The following is a 17,872-nucleotide window of genomic DNA, read 5'->3' as shown; positions in this document are numbered from 1 at the left end:
AGGGACTGTGTAAAAAGTTTTGATTTAGTATTAGCCGAAGCTGACACTGACACAACAACATTGACATTAACAACAACGTTAATGCTATTTTCTGGTAACCTATGTTGTTTATGGAGAGAAATTTGTGCAAGAACTACAATTAATACATACAATTATTATTCGATTAAGGTTTAGGTGCATAATGTCATAAGTTGTTCATCACGTCATCGAGTGGTGATAATTTAGAGATACTTCCTAACTCCTGTCATTAGAATCATGGTAGGTCGCTGTTGGTTTACAGGGCTATTTTTATTTGGCCGGTTTTAAATCTTGTAAGTGTGGTTTGCCAAATTAAAAGGGCTGAGGTTTTTTGTTGTTTTTTTTTTTTAAACACGTGTCCTTCTGAATGGAACTATTGAATGGGATGAACAGAAGTGTCTGTTAGCAAAACGTCAAGTTGCGCACAACAGAGAGAGTCATGGCAGAAGAAAGTTCGAGTAGCAGTGTAGTTTCTACTGTTAACAGCCGTAGCTTTCATATGCGACAGGGCCTTTCCACTCAAGACGGAGGACCAAGAGGTGGGATATTCAGTCTGACAGATACGGAGGAGGACGTCCAGTTTGATAGTGAGTCCACTGCAGTATTATGTGCAGCCTCTTTCTTTTCTGAGTGTAATCATGGCTAGAATTTGGGTTTACAAGCCAAGTATTGGCCAAGGTTATTTGCTCTTTTTGTCCATTAATGCCATTTAATATCATGTGGAGAATCTGTCAAAGTAGTATGTTTAAATAACCAATTGAATTGATGCAATTTTAAGTTGTCCCTCCTCCCTAATATTTAATCTGTGGGACTTCTTAGGGGTGTGGGGGTAACTTGAAAATGTTTCAAGCTGATAAGTTACTTAGACCTTACCCACCCCTACTGTACACTTAAGATCCAGCTTTGGTATATTTCTATTTGCTCAGCTGTTTAGTGAGTACTTAATTTCTTGGTGTCTAAATGGGGTCAGAGGAAAATGACATTATGGCTTTAATCGCCAAAGTTATTGCAGAAGGTAAGTCATCTCTAATACAAGTAATTTTACACTCGGTTTTAGGTTATTTTGTGGATTTGATATTCAAAAACAGTCAAACATATTGGCTAGTATTCATCTTCTTTATATGTCATGTAAATGCAGCCTCAGATTCGGACAATAACTGTGAAGTATTGCTGTCGGGAAGACAGTATCCATCAATCCAGGAATTTGCCTCTGTAATTCCCAACCAACTGCTGCTGGGATCTCTACTGGAACACTTGTGCTTTGTTTACGAGCATGATCCTACGCGTTCACGTATGCTGTTTAAGGGTAGGTTGATGTTTCCGTTATTTGCCTTACAATTTTTCAGTTTTTCTAAGTCTCTGAACCAAATTATGCAAAACCTTTAACATATTCAGGCAGTTGCAGATCTCTCTTTTTTTCTTTTTTTTTTTGGAAATATCTATAAACACATTTTCACTTGCTAAAACACAGTTTGCACTGTGAATTTTTAATGCAAACTCTATGTACTGTCCATTTCTGATGTAGTCTCTAATGAATGATCTGTAATGTGTATAAGTACTGACTAAAATGTTTTGGTTTTTTTAAAAAAAAAATACCTTCTGTTTCAGTGATAGGTCATCGTTTAGCTGCCATGAACCTTCTGTCTCCACTGGCTATCAGTGATGAGTTTAGTACAGTTCGACTACAGCATAACCGAGCATTCACAGAGCTCCTGCATGCAACCAGCTCATCACTCTTCCCCCAGGTAATCCAACAGAATTCGTCTTCAGTTTCATTTAGCATATTTCATTCATTTATATTTCTTTTAATGAGCGCTATCCAGCTGATGATTCCTCTTTTGGATTCTGCAGGAACATAGATACTTGAGTACAGAAGGGCAGAACCTAAGGTGAAAACTTTTACACATGTAGGAGCTCCACTTATATTGCTTTGTAATATATACTACTGTGCATAGGCTTTGGTTCAAATGGGTTTTTCAGATTTTTTAAAAATGTTTTTAAATAATCTGCTATAGTCTCAAACTCTGCATTTCTTAGTACATTAATATGTTTTAAAATGTAATTTAATCCTGTTTTCAGTAGCCATTACTCTAGTCTTCAATATCATAGAAATCATTCTAATATGCTGATTTGGTGCTTAAGACGTATTTAAATGTTAAGCAAAATCTTAATTGCATGAATAATAAAAGCATTTATTTACAATAAAAATAATTAGTTGTAACATCATGAATGTCTTTACTGTCAATTTGATTAAATGAATGCACATATAAATATGCTGAATAAAAGTCTTATTGACCAGAAACCTTTAAATGGTAGTGTATAGTACATTACCATTTAAAATAACTGAAATATACTTTTCTATCCTAGAACTAAGGATGGTCTTTTCCAAGCACAGACATCCCGTTACCTTAGTGAATTTGAAGAAATAGCAACACTGGGTAAAGGATCCTATGGCAAAGTGTTTAAGGTAAGAAAATGCTATAATCATATTGTATTAAACACTTGACTTTGAAAGGCGCACACTGAAAACTGTAACGCTGTTTTAGGTCACAAACAAGCTTGATGGCCAGGAATATGCAGTGAAAAAAATTCTCATCAAGAAAGTAACAAGAGATGACTGCATGAAGGTAAAGTAATAGCACAAATTCAGTTATTGTATTAGTAATTTACCCACCAAATCTATATATGATTTAGAGGTAAAATACCTTATCGCATCTGTTTTTAACTCCTTGCAGGTTCTCAGGGAGGTTAAAGTGCTTTCCAGCCTTCAGCATCCCAATATTGTTGGATATCACACAGCATGGATGGAGCATGTTCAGCCTGCAGTGAAAAGTAAGTAGCTGTATTGATGTGGAGATATAGTTAATTGAATCATGCTTTGCTTTTATTCAGCATGTACAGTTTTCTGGTTTTCTGACTAAATCCTAAATCCCTTGTTTCACAAGCATTTCCAGCAATAGAGAAACCTTTACAGAAAGATGGGTAAGATGGTTTAAACTTTTTTTTTTTTTTTTTTCTCAACTAACTGTAACATGTTTACAATAGCATATAAAAATGTGTCTTGCTTCAGGTGCACACAAGAAAACACTAACAGCAGCGAGGGATCATCTATTGTTTTTGAACACTCTAAACAAACAGAATCCAAAGAAAATCAGGTTGCATTAGAGAGCCTATCGGTGAAACCCTCAACTTCAAAAGAAGAGACGGGCCAAGCTGTTTGCCCAAAAAATGTCCGCAACCCACAAAACTTTGTTCCGTGTGTGTTTCTGGGAAAGCCTCGTGCTACGGCGAACAAATGCCCTGCATCTAAATGGGACAGCTCAACACTCTCAGAGGATGACCTCAGTCAAAACAGACTGGAATTGAACAATAACTCTTACATCGATACAGATGCTCCTGAATGGTCCGAAACACAGGCACATGGGGTATGTGGTTCATTCATTTAATTTAAATGTTTTGTAATCTTGTTTTCATCATTTTTTTTCTTCCTGTCTATAGGCTCAGTTCCACTTAATGCTTTATATACAAATGCAGCTATGTGAGCGATCTTTGAAAGACTGGATACAGGAAAGAAACTCAAAGATCACAGAGGGACTCTTGACGTCAGTAGGTAAGATGAGTTTATTCATATGAGTTACTATAATTTACATAAGAGTTTGCACTTCTTTCTTTAAGTGCCATTAAACGTGTATTTTTGGACATGTCTTATAAATGGCTTGGATTCCCTTTCTGTGTATGGCACCCTGCACCACAAATCATAAGTGTCCATTTTCAGAAACTGAGCTTTATACATCATCATCAAATCTAAATAAATACACTTTACAGTGATGTATGGTTCGTTAGGATAGGACAATAATTGGCCAAGATACAACTATTTGACAATTTGGAGTCTGAGGGTGAAAAAAGTTTAAAGTCCAAATGAAGTTCTCAGCTATGCCTATTACTAATTAAAAATGAGGTTTTAAGGTAAGTTAGACCTATACAGTGTATTTTTGGCTAATGGTACAAATATACCAAAGCAACTTAAGATTGGTTTTGTTCTCCAGGGTCACATAACATTGAGAATAAATATGTCACTTATATAATCCCTTTTTCTGTTATTATATTGTATGATACTTTGGCGGAACAGGAAAGACAAGAAAAAGCTGATTTTTTGACATGCAGTAACAGATTTATTCACCACTCAGTCACAGCATATAGTTGTATTGTTGGATTATTTTAGTTTATTTTTGTACGTATTGATCCACAGATACTTGGGAGTCCATTGACTTTGAACACGGATTGAAAATTTTAAAGAAAATACTTGAAGGAGTGGAGTACATTCATTCCCGTGGTATTATGCATAGAGACCTTAAGGTATGTGTGCTTATTTTGCTGGTTTGCATAACTTTGTATTCTTCACCTCACAATATATTTACTACATGACTGGTTTGAAACTGTATGGACATTAGTCTACATGGGAGGAGGCCTTGTTTTTGGATAACAGATATTAGGCTGGTGTGGCTCAACGAAAGTAGGTTAGACTTTTGCAAAACAGCAGATAATCTTTCTCCTGATGTAGTGAGCTTGTCTGTGACAATTTAGTAGGCAAATGGCTTGTCCTTTCCACCGTTTTAAACCTTGTTCTGTGTTTACAGATCCATTTTTTAATGCCTAAAAGTCACCCATAAGTGTTGTTGTTGATTGCCTCGCTGTTAGTGTTGACATATACAGTCCATCTGCACTTACAGCTACCCAAGTTAAATTCCCATTTCCAGGTCTTATGTCGATCCCCTCTCTACCCAGTGCTTTCCTTTTATTTCTTTGCTGTCTGAATAAGGAGAAAAATATAATTCAACAATTTCTTTATTCTATTTATTTAGTGGCCTTTTGACAGCCAGCATGGTATTTAAAGGATAGAAGATAGTCACTTTGACAAACACTGTTATTGTCCTTAATAAACCAACTCTTTATCTGTTTGTCACAGTAAGGTAACACCGTATTTTTCTGGATACTTTGTCTTAGTAGCATGAATTTCTTTCTCAGATGTATTTATAAGCCTAAATACCACACATTTTTTAATAAGCAAAAGGCAAGAACAGTTACCAATGAAATTCGAAAACAAATGTAACGATACTAATGTGATTAATATGCTAAAACTAACATCATCATTTTAGATATTTATTACTGTGGATGTTCTTTTTGTGTAATAATAAAAATATTAAAAATGCTTGTTGCAAGTTAAAATATACATTTATTTACAGCCTAGAAACATTTTCCTTCATGGACCAGAGTGTCATGTGAAAATCGGGGACTTTGGGTTGGCTTGCCGGAACTTAATAATGGACGAACATGAGCAGCTGCCCTCTAGCTCTCAAGCAGGTGTAAACACAGGTGAGACCTCTTCTGTACTCAGCAAATTACGGTTATTTTAGTTGTTACAATACATTTTTACTTTATTCTTATTTTCCCATTTGTTGCAAAACTACTGCTGATTTATTGTCAGTAGATGGCAGCAGTGATTTAATGCACACTTGCAACGTAGCCTAATTTCTCATTGCACTTTTTACACTAGACTCGGCTCACACTAGTGGAGTAGGAACTTTTGTTTATGCTGCCCCAGAACAACTTGAGGGATCTCACTATGATTCAAAGGTAAGGAAACTTAAGTTAAAGAAAATATTATAATACGGTCTAGAGTTTTTTGGGGTCTGTACATCAGCGTGGGCTGTTGCATCTTAGGCACGTATGCTCAGTGTTTTGTTTCATTTGTACAGTCGGATCTGTACAGTATAGGAGTGATTGCGTTTGAGTTATTCCACCCATTTGGGACTGAGATGGAGCGTGTGCACACACTTGGAGAACTACGGCAAGGCAAGATTCCCAACATGCTGTCCATAAACTGGCCACTTTTAGCCAAATACATCACCTTACTGACCAGCACGGATCCTTCAACCCGACCAAGTGCATCTCAGTTACTTCAGAGTGACCTCTTCAGCACCAGTGACGTGGTATGTACCCCCAAAATTGAACAAAAACCAACGGTATATTCAGATTTTACTTTACTTTGTTACTTTTGCCACTTTGAAAGAAAAATTGACACTTTAACTTTGTTTGCATTCTTTATTTTAGGTTATTCAGAGTTTGAAATGCAAGATTAATGAACAAGAACAAGAAATTGTTCAGCTCAGGAGACAGATCAGTGAGCTACGGATCTCTCAAAATGCAATACACAGTGCAGAAAAGATATAATAATAGTAACTATTTTGAACTGCCACAAGTGCTTAATATTTGTACATTATTGTGAATTGTTGTTTAGAGATGGTTGTATGTGTGAGGTCTGCTCTGCTTGTATGTATATAAAAGAGTGCCATATTTAAAAAGTGCTGACAAAAGGTATGTAAAGTAAAGTCCCATGCCATGGTGCATTAGTCTCCATTTATCTGACTTTAAAACTGAGTAAATGGTACACCTATACAGTGGTACTCATGACAATTATTGTGAATATTAATAATAATGTCCAAAGGTCATAGATAAGGCTACAAAACGTATGCTAGCATTATATAATGTTATGTATAGGCCTATACACATGCACTAATTACATGTTACGATACAAGTATATAATACAAAAAAAAACACTTAGTATGATTTCATTACATTTTAAATTTAATTATTAATGCATTTCAGTGCTATATCACCACTAAAATACCTTTTGTAGCCTTATCAGTGACCATAGCATTTGAACTATTTATGATAATGACGAATTATATAACACTGAAGCCGCACAATTTAAACTTTAAATTATAAATAACAATGAGATTTACATAAAAAAAAGAATGTTCATGGTGGATGCTGAGATTCCATAACCTACCGTACGATCCACCAATACCCATTACCAACTTTAAAACGCCTTTTACAGTAATAAAAATGTGTACGAAACACTACTCCTCTGAATTTATCCACGAGAACGATTTAAATCGTTAGAGTAAAAACGATTCTTTCTTGGTCGACGAGTTGACAGCAACAAAGACGTTTAACTGCCTTGACGGCCGCGTTCAATAAGGCCACATCCACACAACACTGGGTTGGCTGACATTACGAAAGTACCCGGATGGATCCGTGGGAAACTACGTCATTGTTCACCGCCGGACGCTCTTTGGATTTTAGAATGGATGAACTCATTTAAATTAATCATAAATTCACAGGTACGTGTATTATTTGATTTAAATATCACATATGGTTCCTGCAGGTGATTTTTGGAGAGCGCTTGTTGTGTGGTTTGCGTTCATTGCGTGGCACGAAATTGAAAACACCGGGTTTCGCAATGAGTCTTTCGGCGGCGTTGCCTTCTCGGCCAAGGCACCGGTGAATTTCAAATACCGTGCCCCTCCTTTCTACCGGTTTTCGATTAAAATCGACATTTGGCTAACTAAATTTAGTACAGTTGTCTTTTTTATGTTAGTGAAGGGACAAACCACGTATATCAACATCATCTTGATTTACAGACAGGCTTCTCGAAGTGCGTGACCATGTTCATGCCGCGTTCTATCTGTATTGTTACGTTTCGCCGTTACCATGGCGTTTGTAGCTACAACACAGCGCTCTTTAAATAAGTCCTAACTTCTCGCGCCAACAGTAAATGTGGTTAGCTAGATATATTTTACTGACGAGCATTTCGCAATCTTTTAATATACTACAAATACATTTATTAATAGTGTTTTGTGTATAAATAATGTGCGGCAGAGGCCTATCTCGCACGCGAAGCCTTTAGCCGAGCACGCTAGATAACAGTTGGCGGACGTGCGGAGAGACTGTGTACTACATGATCATTTCCTCATGCAAAATCATACACGGAACCGCCTCTGTAGTTGTTGAACTGTGTTTTAAGTGTCACAGAGTCTGGCGACCTCGACGAAGGTACACAGATTTTGCTGAGGTTTTATTGTGGAACGTGTTGATGTGACAGTTTACTGTAAACTGCAGCTATAATGAAGTAGCCGAGGCCACGGGCCCATGCTGGCGCTCAGCTCAATAGATCAACACACACCGGCTAGTACACCAACACATATTTAGCTTGTTCGATCAAATATTGGCTGGCCGTTCACAAAGAAAGAAATTGTAAAATGATTTATCTTGTTTTGCGTCACTAGGGTAGGCGAGTTCAACGTTCATTTATATTTGTCGTAAGGTTACTTTCACTTTGGCGCGATGTCTTGGGTCATTTCACCTAAGTTAACTCGCTGTCTTAGATGCTTTATTAGTGATAGTGTAGTCCTTTTGCACTTTATTTAATTTGTTTCGAAGTTATGTAAATATCTTTTTATGAAGGGTTGTAGTTTGACAAATATGGATTTTAAACTTAAATGGCTGGAAGGAATAACGTTATTTATTTAATGTCCCGAAGAACAGTTTTTGTATCTAATGGCCTTTAACATAACAACATAATAATAAAAAATCTATGAAACGGTGTATCCAGTAAATGTCCATGTTATTTATTTTTATATATTACCCAGTGCTATAACGTGTATAATAAACTGGTGTTTATTATATATTGTTCTGACATTTTTAGCTAAATAATTTGTCGTGACGTTATTATGATGAAGATATCATTGTTTAAAACTATATATTTTATATAGTTTAATCTAAAGACATCTTCACTTGTGAGGAGCAAGGCAACTAGAGTTTAGAGTGTGCTTTCCTCTCAGGTACCTGTTGCATTTGACACTAAAAGAGTAGCTTTACCTGAACCTGTGCCTTTAAAACCACTTTCACATGCAAATGAAAAGTCTGTCTTTTCACAAATTATTGAGTTAAAACACATGTCTGTTTTTCCACAGAAAATGAATAATGACCATAGTTGACAAACCTCCAGAGAAACCTGACCTGGAGTCAGTGCGGTGCAAGCACTCCAGCTCCCTGACACCTTTCTCCTCCAGAGACATGGAGAGCAGTAGTTCGAGCTGGAGTGTTGGCCCTTCTGCCACTGAGCTTTCAAGGGCCAAGACTGCCTGTATGGCCCCGACCATTGGAGTGACTGTAAATGGTAGTAATAACACAGCGCTTCAAGTCGAAAGACCCAGAGAGCAAGGCAAGGGATTTTCTTTACTGTTAATGTTTAAACAGTAGGTTATATTATATTGTTTGTGTAATATGTCTTGTTTTCTTTGTGGAAACAGTGGTCATGACCAGTGAGGATGGCATTGCTCTTCCTCAGAAAGTCCTGTTTTCCCCAGACCGGCTTTGCTTGAAATGGAACCAGGGCCACCGCGTTGGAGCAGGTCTCCATAACCTGGGCAACACATGTTTCTTGAACTCTACCCTGCAGTGTCTGACTTACACGGCTCCCCTTGCCAACTACATGCTGACTAGAGAGCATTCCAAAACATGTATGTGTTCAAGATTTTTGCAGCATTGTACATTATGCTTGGAGTGGCTTTGCTCTAACAATGTACAATTCATCTTCTTTACATGCAGGTCACGAGCCTGGGTTTTGCATGATGTGTACCATGCAAAATCACATCATCCAAGTGTTCGCCAACTCTGGAAATGTCATTAAGCCTATCGGTGTGCTTAATGAGCTAAAACGTGAGTGCTCAGTTTAAGATGTATCATTTGCTTAAAAGTCATGTGACAAATTTACAGTTTACATTGCCATACTAGTAAAATAACACTCAAGTGCAACAATTGCAAATAAGGTACTAAAACACTTTTAGTGCTAGATAAGAGTTGAGGGTTTTGACAAGATTAAGGTTAAACCTTGAAGTTTGTATAAAAACAAGGAGCACAGACACAGTGTGTTTTTAGTGATAAAGAATGGTTCAGGATGACAGTTATTTATAAAATGGCCCACTGATGTTTTGTTCATATTCTCAGGGATTGGAAAGCATTTTAGATTTGGAAGTCAAGAAGATGCCCATGAGTTCTTGAGGTACACAGTGGATGCTATGCAAAAGTCCTGCCTGCCTGGAAATAAGTGAGTTCCCACAATGCAATTTTGCAATTTATCAGTTAATTGATTTTTAATGACTGCATACTTCTATCCTGTCTAATACATAATTATTATTGTTTTTATGAATTGGCAGATTGGACAGGCAAACTCAGGCAACCACTTTTGTACATCAGATATTTGGGGGTTATCTGAGATCTAGAGGTAGGTCATAAGATTTTTTATTTGGTTTAAGGTTAATTTTGTTCTTTATAAAATGCAAAAATTGTATATAAAAAGACACCTTTAAATTTAGTTAAATGTATTTTATATGTATGTTTTCTAGAATTTGGGCAATGCTAACGTTACATCTGTTGGTACAATAAATGCACATTTCTTTTTCAGTCAAATGTCTCAATTGCAAAGCAGTCTCGGATACTTTTGACCCATACCTGGATATTTCACTGGAAATAAAGGTGACAAACATTTTCTTGACACAAATTTCTTACAACTGAAGCGAGTCATTTCTTTTGGCTTCAATAATGATCGTTTTTTGAATGTTTATTTGCAGACGGCTCAGACACTCAGTAAGGCTTTTGAGCAATTTGTCAAGCCTGAGCAACTTGATGGGGACAATGCTTATAAATGCTCCAAGTAAGTTTTCTGTGCATATTAACACCACATATTTGTATTACCCAAATTCAGTTTTTGTGTGTACAGTTACCATACGTTTGAAGTCATGCATTGACCACACTTGACAAGGGCATTCTTGCAATTGTAACTTGTTTTATTAAGTTCATTTCTTTTAAATAGAATACTGCATTTAGAGAGCAAATCACATGTCCATGTTTTAGTTTTATATTTTTGCTCAAACATCTAGTAATGTTCTTTCGTCTTGGCAGATGTAAGAAAATGGTAACTGCTTCAAAGAGATTCACCCTTCATCGCAGTTCTAATGTTCTCACCGTCTCACTGAAGCGGTTTACCAACTTCAATGGAGGAAAAATTACAAAGGTATGCTACATAAAGGTCATAAGACAAAAGTTAATTTTATTGCTACTTGCTATTATACTGGACAAACTGGTGTGACCAGATACATCATTCATATCTTGCCTTGTTGCAGGACCTATAATAGGGCTAGGTCAATGTGCTTAAATGAATTCAATATTTTTTTTAAAAGCATTAAAATGTCATCAGTTAATGCCTTAATTATGATGATTCTTAATCCTTCACAGGATGTGAGATACACAGAGTATCTTGATCTGCGCCCATTCATGTCTCAGTCTCATGGGGATCCACAAATCTATGCTCTATATGCAGTGCTGGTTCATTCTGGCTTCAGTTGCCATGCTGGACACTATTACTGTTACATTAAGGTAAGTAATCAAGTACAGACCTGCATCCTCTTTATTATGTGCTTACAACAAAATATATGAATGATTAATTTGATTATCTATTGCAGGCTAGCAATGGGCAGTGGTATCAGATGAACGACTCATCAGTATCTCTCAGCGACATAAGAACAGTGCTTAATCAGCAAGCTTATTTGCTGTTCTACATCAGGTAGAGGTCTTCATTTACTTCACATGGATTAAATGACAGTTTGTGTTTTTGGCACTAAGGGTGAGTAAAGTAAAACGTTTATTTTAATTTAGGTCACCTGATGCGAAAAATGGTAGTGATTTTAGCCAGATGAATCATACTCCAGGCCAGTCATCTCCTCGACCATCCATTCCAGTCAAGATGAATGGGCCTCAGTACACCTCCACATCCTTCATTGGCCCTCAGCTGCCACCCCATATGCTAAAGGTACTGCAAGAAAAAACGCATTCAAACAAATTACAATGGTTCAGCAAATCAGCCTTAAAGCTAAGCTAGGTTTGCTGCTTCTCTTCACCTTTTCACTCTGTACTTTGCAGAACTCTTCATACATAAATGGGAATGGCTCTTCAAAGGAATACCATGGTGGCTCCAAACCCAATAGAAGTTTCTGTGGTGTGACCAAATTAAGCTCTAGCCTATCTCATACGTCCTCTTCTGCATCCGCATCCTCTTCTGCTTCACTTGTTCGGCCAATGGGCATTCCTGACTCATCCAAGAGGCCGAAGTTAACTTTTATTATTGGTCAGAACAAGCCTGTGAGACCTACTCAGACCCAGTCAAGCCCTAACTGCTCTTTATCTTCAGCCTCTCATCCTCAGCCCACATCTTCCAGCACCTCAGTGTCTACCTCAGGCTTCTCACAGGTCAATGGAACTCACACTGGAGCTTCATTCCTGGTTCCTTATGGTCAGGAATCATCTGAGGAATCCGACCAAGAGGCTGGAACCTTGGAGAATGGATCAGTTAAGCCTTATCTTGCTCCCAAGATAACCAATGGGAATGGGGTAAAGGACGACACCCAGTCCCACAATTCCAGTTCACTGCCTCAGCCTACGCCGAAGACAAATGGATCTAATGGCTTTTCAGAGTTACATGTGCATGAAAATGGATCAGGACCTGCCCACAAATCCCAGAATGGCTTTCCCAAAGCCAATGGTTTTAACCATACCGATAAGGTAAATACTTTGTCAATTTTGGCCTGGTATTACTTATAAAGGTTCATATTTAACATTAATTTTTGTTAGTGTTTGTTTTTGCTAAAGTGTTTTATTTTTTTCAGATTGTGGGTGTGCCACATTCTTCATCACAGATTGCTAGTCAATCTAATAGTTCAGACATGCAATTCATCTTAAAGCCTGGAAACAGTGAGTCAAGGTGAGATGCTCAAACACCATGTGTTTTTTTTTTTTGTTTTTTTTCTCTTAACTGTTGTGCTGATTCATCTCAACATGAATATCCATATATCATAATGTACACTACTTTGATGCCTAAATGTAGCCAGTGTTATTTTAGTAACATTTACTACTATATTATTTAGTAATTCTTTGAACTATTTTTTATTTTTGGTATCCGTTTTAATTGACATTTATTTTCCTGTTTAGTTTTTATTTCAGTTTTAGTAATTCATTTTGACACATTAATTTTCATGCTTCATCTTAAGCTGTTTTTCAAATGTAATTTCAGTTTTTATGATTAACAGTGATGAATGATTGTAGTTTTTATTCCCTTCAACATACAGTGGAATTGTATTTTATATATTAATTAATTAATTTATTCATTCATTCTTTTTTTGCTATTAGTAGGCCAAGAATTAAGTAAAAAATCTTATTTACAAAATAATTACTTAGCAGCCAGATGGTACATTGCGAAAGTGTCCTGTGAGCAGGCATGCCGATACCCATTACACTCTGGTAGGCAGCTGCTTGCTGTTTTCACATGCTCCTATGCTTTTGTCCATGCTCTGTCTACAGGTAATTAAAGGCTCTGCGATGTAATTTACAGTTTGCACAATTTTTTTTTTTAAATACATTGTTCACATGATGTAAGCAATAGTTTTGTATTATTTACAAGATGGATTTGTGCCCTCTTTCCTTGTTTTTTGTTTTCTTAAATACATTAATAGCTTGTGTTACATGAGAAAATTAGTGCTGGTGATGGTTTATGTACGACAGGTTTTACAGGGTACAGACTACGGAATTTAGTTAGGGTTCCTGTCGGATAATTTATAATGGGTGTTGGTTCATCAAACTCTTCATTGAGAATGCAATTATGGATTTACGTTGAATAAGCCCATAACTTTGTTTTGTGGACTGGTCACTCCAATTGTGACTTAAGTATTAGCCAGTATCTACCTAGTTATTCACTTTTAGAATGATTGAGTTTCTGATAGACTAAACTGTCTTTGGGTTTTCTTCATTTGTTCATTCACCCAGCAGCTCCAAACCACCAAGTACTGATGGCCAGCCATGTTTCTCACCTTCAAGAAAAAGGATGAACTCTTCTTCAGACTCTTCATCTCAGTCTGATTCACAGGTGCAGTCTGCATCTTTGTCTGATGCATCAAAGACTACGGACACTGACCTTCATGCCCAGACAGCTTCAAGAAATGAGCCGATTCAGGGCCATGACACCCATGCGGAGGCTGACTTGTCAGAACTTCAGGGCAACAACAGTGTCGGCCTACATGTTGCTGATGGTCACACAAGTCCCCACAGGTTAAAAGAAGACTTCAGGTGCAGTGAAGGAGGAAGTAAAGAGTCAAAGCCATCACACTTAGACAAGTTTAGCTCTGGAGATGGACGTAGCGAAGACCGGAATAGGGTTTTAGAGCGGCCACACTTTTCTTCAACTGTGAAAGACAGGGACCGGTATAGACACTATAGGGAATACAGAGAAAGAAGTCGAAGCCGCTATGGTCATAGCTATCGAGAGAGTCGTCCCTTTAGAGAGCGTTCCACCAGTAGAGACCGGCATCACAGAGATCACTGGGACAGATTCTCACATCACCGTAGAGAGCACCACCATTCCCAAAGAAGACCCAGAGAGGAACGCGACCGGAGTAGAGATAGGAGATTTGGGACTGACTCTTATCGTCCTTCTGGACACCATAACCGGGATGGATATTCTAGTCACAGCCATCGTGGGGTGGATGGTGGCTATGGAAGGATGTCCCATACAGTGAATGGGTCAAAAATAAGACCCTCTTCTCCACATTCTGTTAGCCCACTGCCACATTACAAGCGGAAACGCAGTCCATCGGCTGATGCAAGACAAAGCTCTGATGAGTGCAGAGCAAAGAAATACAAAAAGAAAAAGAGAAACAAAGAAAAGCACAGGTGAGTCAATTCCGCTAGAATATTTTTTTTTTTTTTTTACCAGTTTCTTATGCTCTGGATTCATCACTGCATTTTGATTTGAAAAACATCTGAAACTTTGTTTGAAAATTAAACCATTAGACATAAAAATACTAGTTGAATTATCGTTGTGACTTTCCACTTACAGGCACTCAGAGAAGGATCAGTCCGAGGGCAATGAGGATAGCAGCTCCAAGAAACACAAAAAGAAGAAGAAAAAGAAAAAGAAGAGGAGGGAGGATGAGGAGAGGCCTCATACCAGGAGAGACGTCACTCCGAGGCGGGAAGAGCGTGATTCCAGTGATAGAAATGGTGCAGAGAAAGGAAGTCTGCACCAAAGCTCTGAGTCTCCTCACAATGTTCACGGAGACCATATGGAGGACCAGCAACCGTTCAATGGACACAAAGGTGCTTAAAACAGCTTGCTTAGACTTGATGTCTTTTTCAATAGAGCAATGGCAGCTAGTTTTATCCAATGAGCATTGCCGAATGCAGTTTAAATATTATGCAGACATGTGAAGTAATATACAAACATTTATAGTTTGCATTATTTTGCAGTAATGGTGTCATTTGGATGTTGACGTGCTTTTTGTTTTAATATTTAAATTAATATGGCAAATAACCCATTCAGTCTTTGTTTGCCACCTTGTTCCACCAAATTTGTGTTTCATATAGGCAATATAAACGGGGCCTTTGAGTGATATGGTTTTTCTTTGCATGGGTAAAAGCTTAGTAGTCTCTTTTAGATAGCAGTGATTAACAATGAAATGTTTAAGTGAGCTAATGGTATCTTCTGATACATGCAGTGTTAAACTGGTTTGCCAGTAATTGACTACATATTTGCAATCTGGATTTTAGTCAAACCCTCCCAAGGCTCACATACATCCACAATCAAACTTTTGAACTTGGAGGTGAATTATACATTCACACGTTAATCTAATTTGGGAAAAATTAACTAATGCATTTTGTGTAAATGTTATTTTTTATTTTATTAGCTAACGGCCTAAGCGGTTACAGTGGAAGTAAACTTGATCATACTGGGATGGAAAAAGACAAATACAAATATTTTGATCACTCTACCACTGTCAACGGCACAAAGACGCTCTCGAATGGAAATGGAGATGTGGACGGTGCAAGTCACAGGACCCTTTCAGATGGTGAAGTGAGTAGAATGTGTTTTTTTATGACTCAACCACAAAATACAGTATTCTGAGATGAAGTAGCCTCATTTATATTAGGGCAATATTTTGGCTATTTCTCATTTTGATCATCAATAGATTTTAAAAACGAGTATTCAGGAGGCAGGGCATGGACATATTGGATATAATGAAAATATCTAAAGACCGTAATGAAAACGAATGTTAAAAATATAACGTGAAAGCCTATCTATGAAAACATGATTAGAATACTGTTAGATTATGATTATGACGCCACAGTGATACTAAACAAAGCATCTAGAAAGGAACAGCCGCCTGGGGTAAAGCTGAAGAGTGACTTTAGGCCAATATACTGAAGTCTGTTATATGGCATGTCCTATGATATTAAACAGTTAATGCCAGGGAACGTTTAGGCGCTATAGTGAGAGTAAAAGAGAAAGAGAGAGCATTTTTATGATCGATCGCCACTTTCACGGCCAAGTACTTGAGTGCTGTTGCACATCAATATTTGTTGCATATATTATATAATGTAAAAAAGTATGTAAATTAAATTCTAAAATGTCTTTCTTGAATTCTGAGATTACGAAATGTATTTTTCTTACAAAATAAATGTATTTTTCATGGTAGTTGTAGTTTGCTCTGACTGATCTCTGGTTTTCACAGAACACCGCACATCCTCACTAAAGGGAAGGTGATTTGTTGATCACACCTAAGGTAAGAATTTATTTTGAGATCTTTTTTTAAGAAAATAAGCTCTTCTCTAATTGCCTTGTTCCCTCTCCTTTATTTGAAGACTCTGAAAACCACCCATGCAAGCATGTGAAAAACAAAATCTACAGCTACAGTTCCTGACATGGTGCTTAACATTTAGAACATACTGTATTTTTACCACGAGATGAATTTTAAAGTTTCATTATTTTGTCTTTTTCGTTTTTCTTTTATTTTTAAGACTATGGATTTTTTAGTACACTGTACATAAATGAACTTTGATCATGGAAAAAAAAAATTCTATATAAAGTTAATATATGCGATTAAAACAAAAGCCTGGAGCTTAACATCAGAATTGCTGCTCAGACATACAGACTCAGGATTTTCTCACTTGTGAAGATGAGACAAGCGCTCCCTTTAAGGAATCGAACCTGGGAACGACAAGAACATTTATATATGCTGCATCGGCGGAGAAAGACTGCTTGTCTCTTGGCTTCAAGTTATGATGTCACCATTTTCACATATCGGTTGAGAGAACCGTTTCAAAGGAGCAGCCTTTGCTAATGCTACATGTGCACTTACATCACAGTTAACCTGGACACACTTGAGGACATAAGATGTTTGCTTTGCTGTCTCTTGTACCTCTCTTTTTTTTTTAGCATCTCACTGTATTACTCTGAAATTCCTCAATCAAATCTATCTAGAATGCAAGTTCATTGCATCTTTTTTTTTTTTTTTTTTTTAATTCTCACTGTTTAGTTTCTTTGAATCCGTTTTGATTTTTAGTTAAGACAATACTGTGAATTTAAGTTGAACTGTACTATCAGTTGTTTGTTTTCGGTCCTGTATCAGGAGTTCAATAGAGACACTTTCTGTAAAGCCACTCGTAATGTAGACCATGTTCTCTGAACATTTGTCGACTTTTTTTTTTTTTCTTCTTCAGCGAAATGAAACAGACATGAAAATGGTTATATTCAACTTCATTTTACTGTAGCATGTCAAAGTAAATGTATACAGTGTACAATATGTTGAGTGAGAGGAAACGGCCTTAATGTCTGAAATTGTAATATTTTCTCTCACTATGTTTACAACATTTTGTTGGAGTGAATGAACATGTATGTGATGATGGGAAGTGTTTGGTTTTGTAAAGGGTGGGGTTTCCTTTTTACATATAAAGAACGACTTGTGAGATTTGTTTTGTGAAAAATATCTTAATTGATACGAAAGACATATGAAAGAGCTACATTTTAGTGACACAAAACTTTGACTTTTGCCCTAATCACCAGCAAATCAGGCTATAATAGTCATTTATTTACATCTCAATCCAAAACACATACTACTGGCTTAAA

At 37.0% G+C, this 17,872-nt stretch overlaps 2 protein-coding genes across 4 annotated transcripts; both read left to right on the top strand.

Moving 5' to 3' along the window:
- Positions 1-243: 243 nt before the first annotated feature.
- On the top strand, positions 244-6,423 carry eif2ak1 (eukaryotic translation initiation factor 2-alpha kinase 1). Of its 2 annotated transcripts, none has more exons than XM_043254282.1 (15): positions 244-605; positions 1,157-1,324; positions 1,627-1,763; positions 1,870-1,907; positions 2,386-2,485; positions 2,565-2,645; positions 2,754-2,850; positions 2,964-3,000; positions 3,089-3,443; positions 3,517-3,628; positions 4,268-4,374; positions 5,262-5,391; positions 5,573-5,652; positions 5,775-6,008; positions 6,130-6,423. In XM_043254282.1, the coding sequence occupies exons 1-15, from the start codon at positions 458-460 to the stop codon at positions 6,247-6,249; spliced, it is 1,944 nt and encodes a 647-aa protein (XP_043110217.1). In that variant the 5' UTR covers positions 244-457; the 3' UTR covers positions 6,250-6,423. The 2 variants fall into 2 exon arrangements, with proteins under 2 accessions (XP_043110217.1, XP_043110218.1); XM_043254283.1 differs by lacking the exon at positions 244-605 and adding an exon at positions 687-1,033.
- A 190-nt stretch (positions 6,424-6,613) lies between these two features.
- Positions 6,614-17,714, top strand: usp42 (ubiquitin specific peptidase 42). Of its 2 annotated transcripts, none has more exons than XM_043254280.1 (19): positions 6,614-7,202; positions 8,835-9,085; positions 9,174-9,383; positions 9,472-9,582; positions 9,871-9,970; positions 10,080-10,147; positions 10,328-10,398; positions 10,494-10,576; positions 10,825-10,936; positions 11,158-11,298; positions 11,385-11,485; positions 11,578-11,731; positions 11,842-12,480; positions 12,585-12,679; positions 13,741-14,640; positions 14,807-15,066; positions 15,654-15,820; positions 16,479-16,529; positions 16,609-17,714. In XM_043254280.1, exons 2-18 carry the CDS (start codon positions 8,845-8,847, stop codon positions 16,497-16,499), a joined length of 3,474 nt encoding a protein of 1,157 aa, XP_043110215.1. In that variant the 5' UTR covers positions 6,614-7,202; positions 8,835-8,844; the 3' UTR covers positions 16,500-16,529; positions 16,609-17,714. The 2 variants fall into 2 exon arrangements, with proteins under 2 accessions (XP_043110215.1, XP_043110213.1); XM_043254278.1 differs by having other exon boundaries at positions 13,738-14,640.
- The last annotated feature ends 158 nt before the right edge of the window (positions 17,715-17,872 follow it).

The sequence above is a fragment of the Puntigrus tetrazona genome, chromosome 12, assembly GCF_018831695.1.
Source record: "Puntigrus tetrazona isolate hp1 chromosome 12, ASM1883169v1, whole genome shotgun sequence".
In the NCBI taxonomy this organism is placed as follows: Eukaryota; Metazoa; Chordata; class Actinopteri; order Cypriniformes; family Cyprinidae; genus Puntigrus; species Puntigrus tetrazona.
The sequence above is the reverse complement of the archived record's forward strand: the minus strand, read 5'-3'. Positions and strand labels throughout refer to the sequence as shown.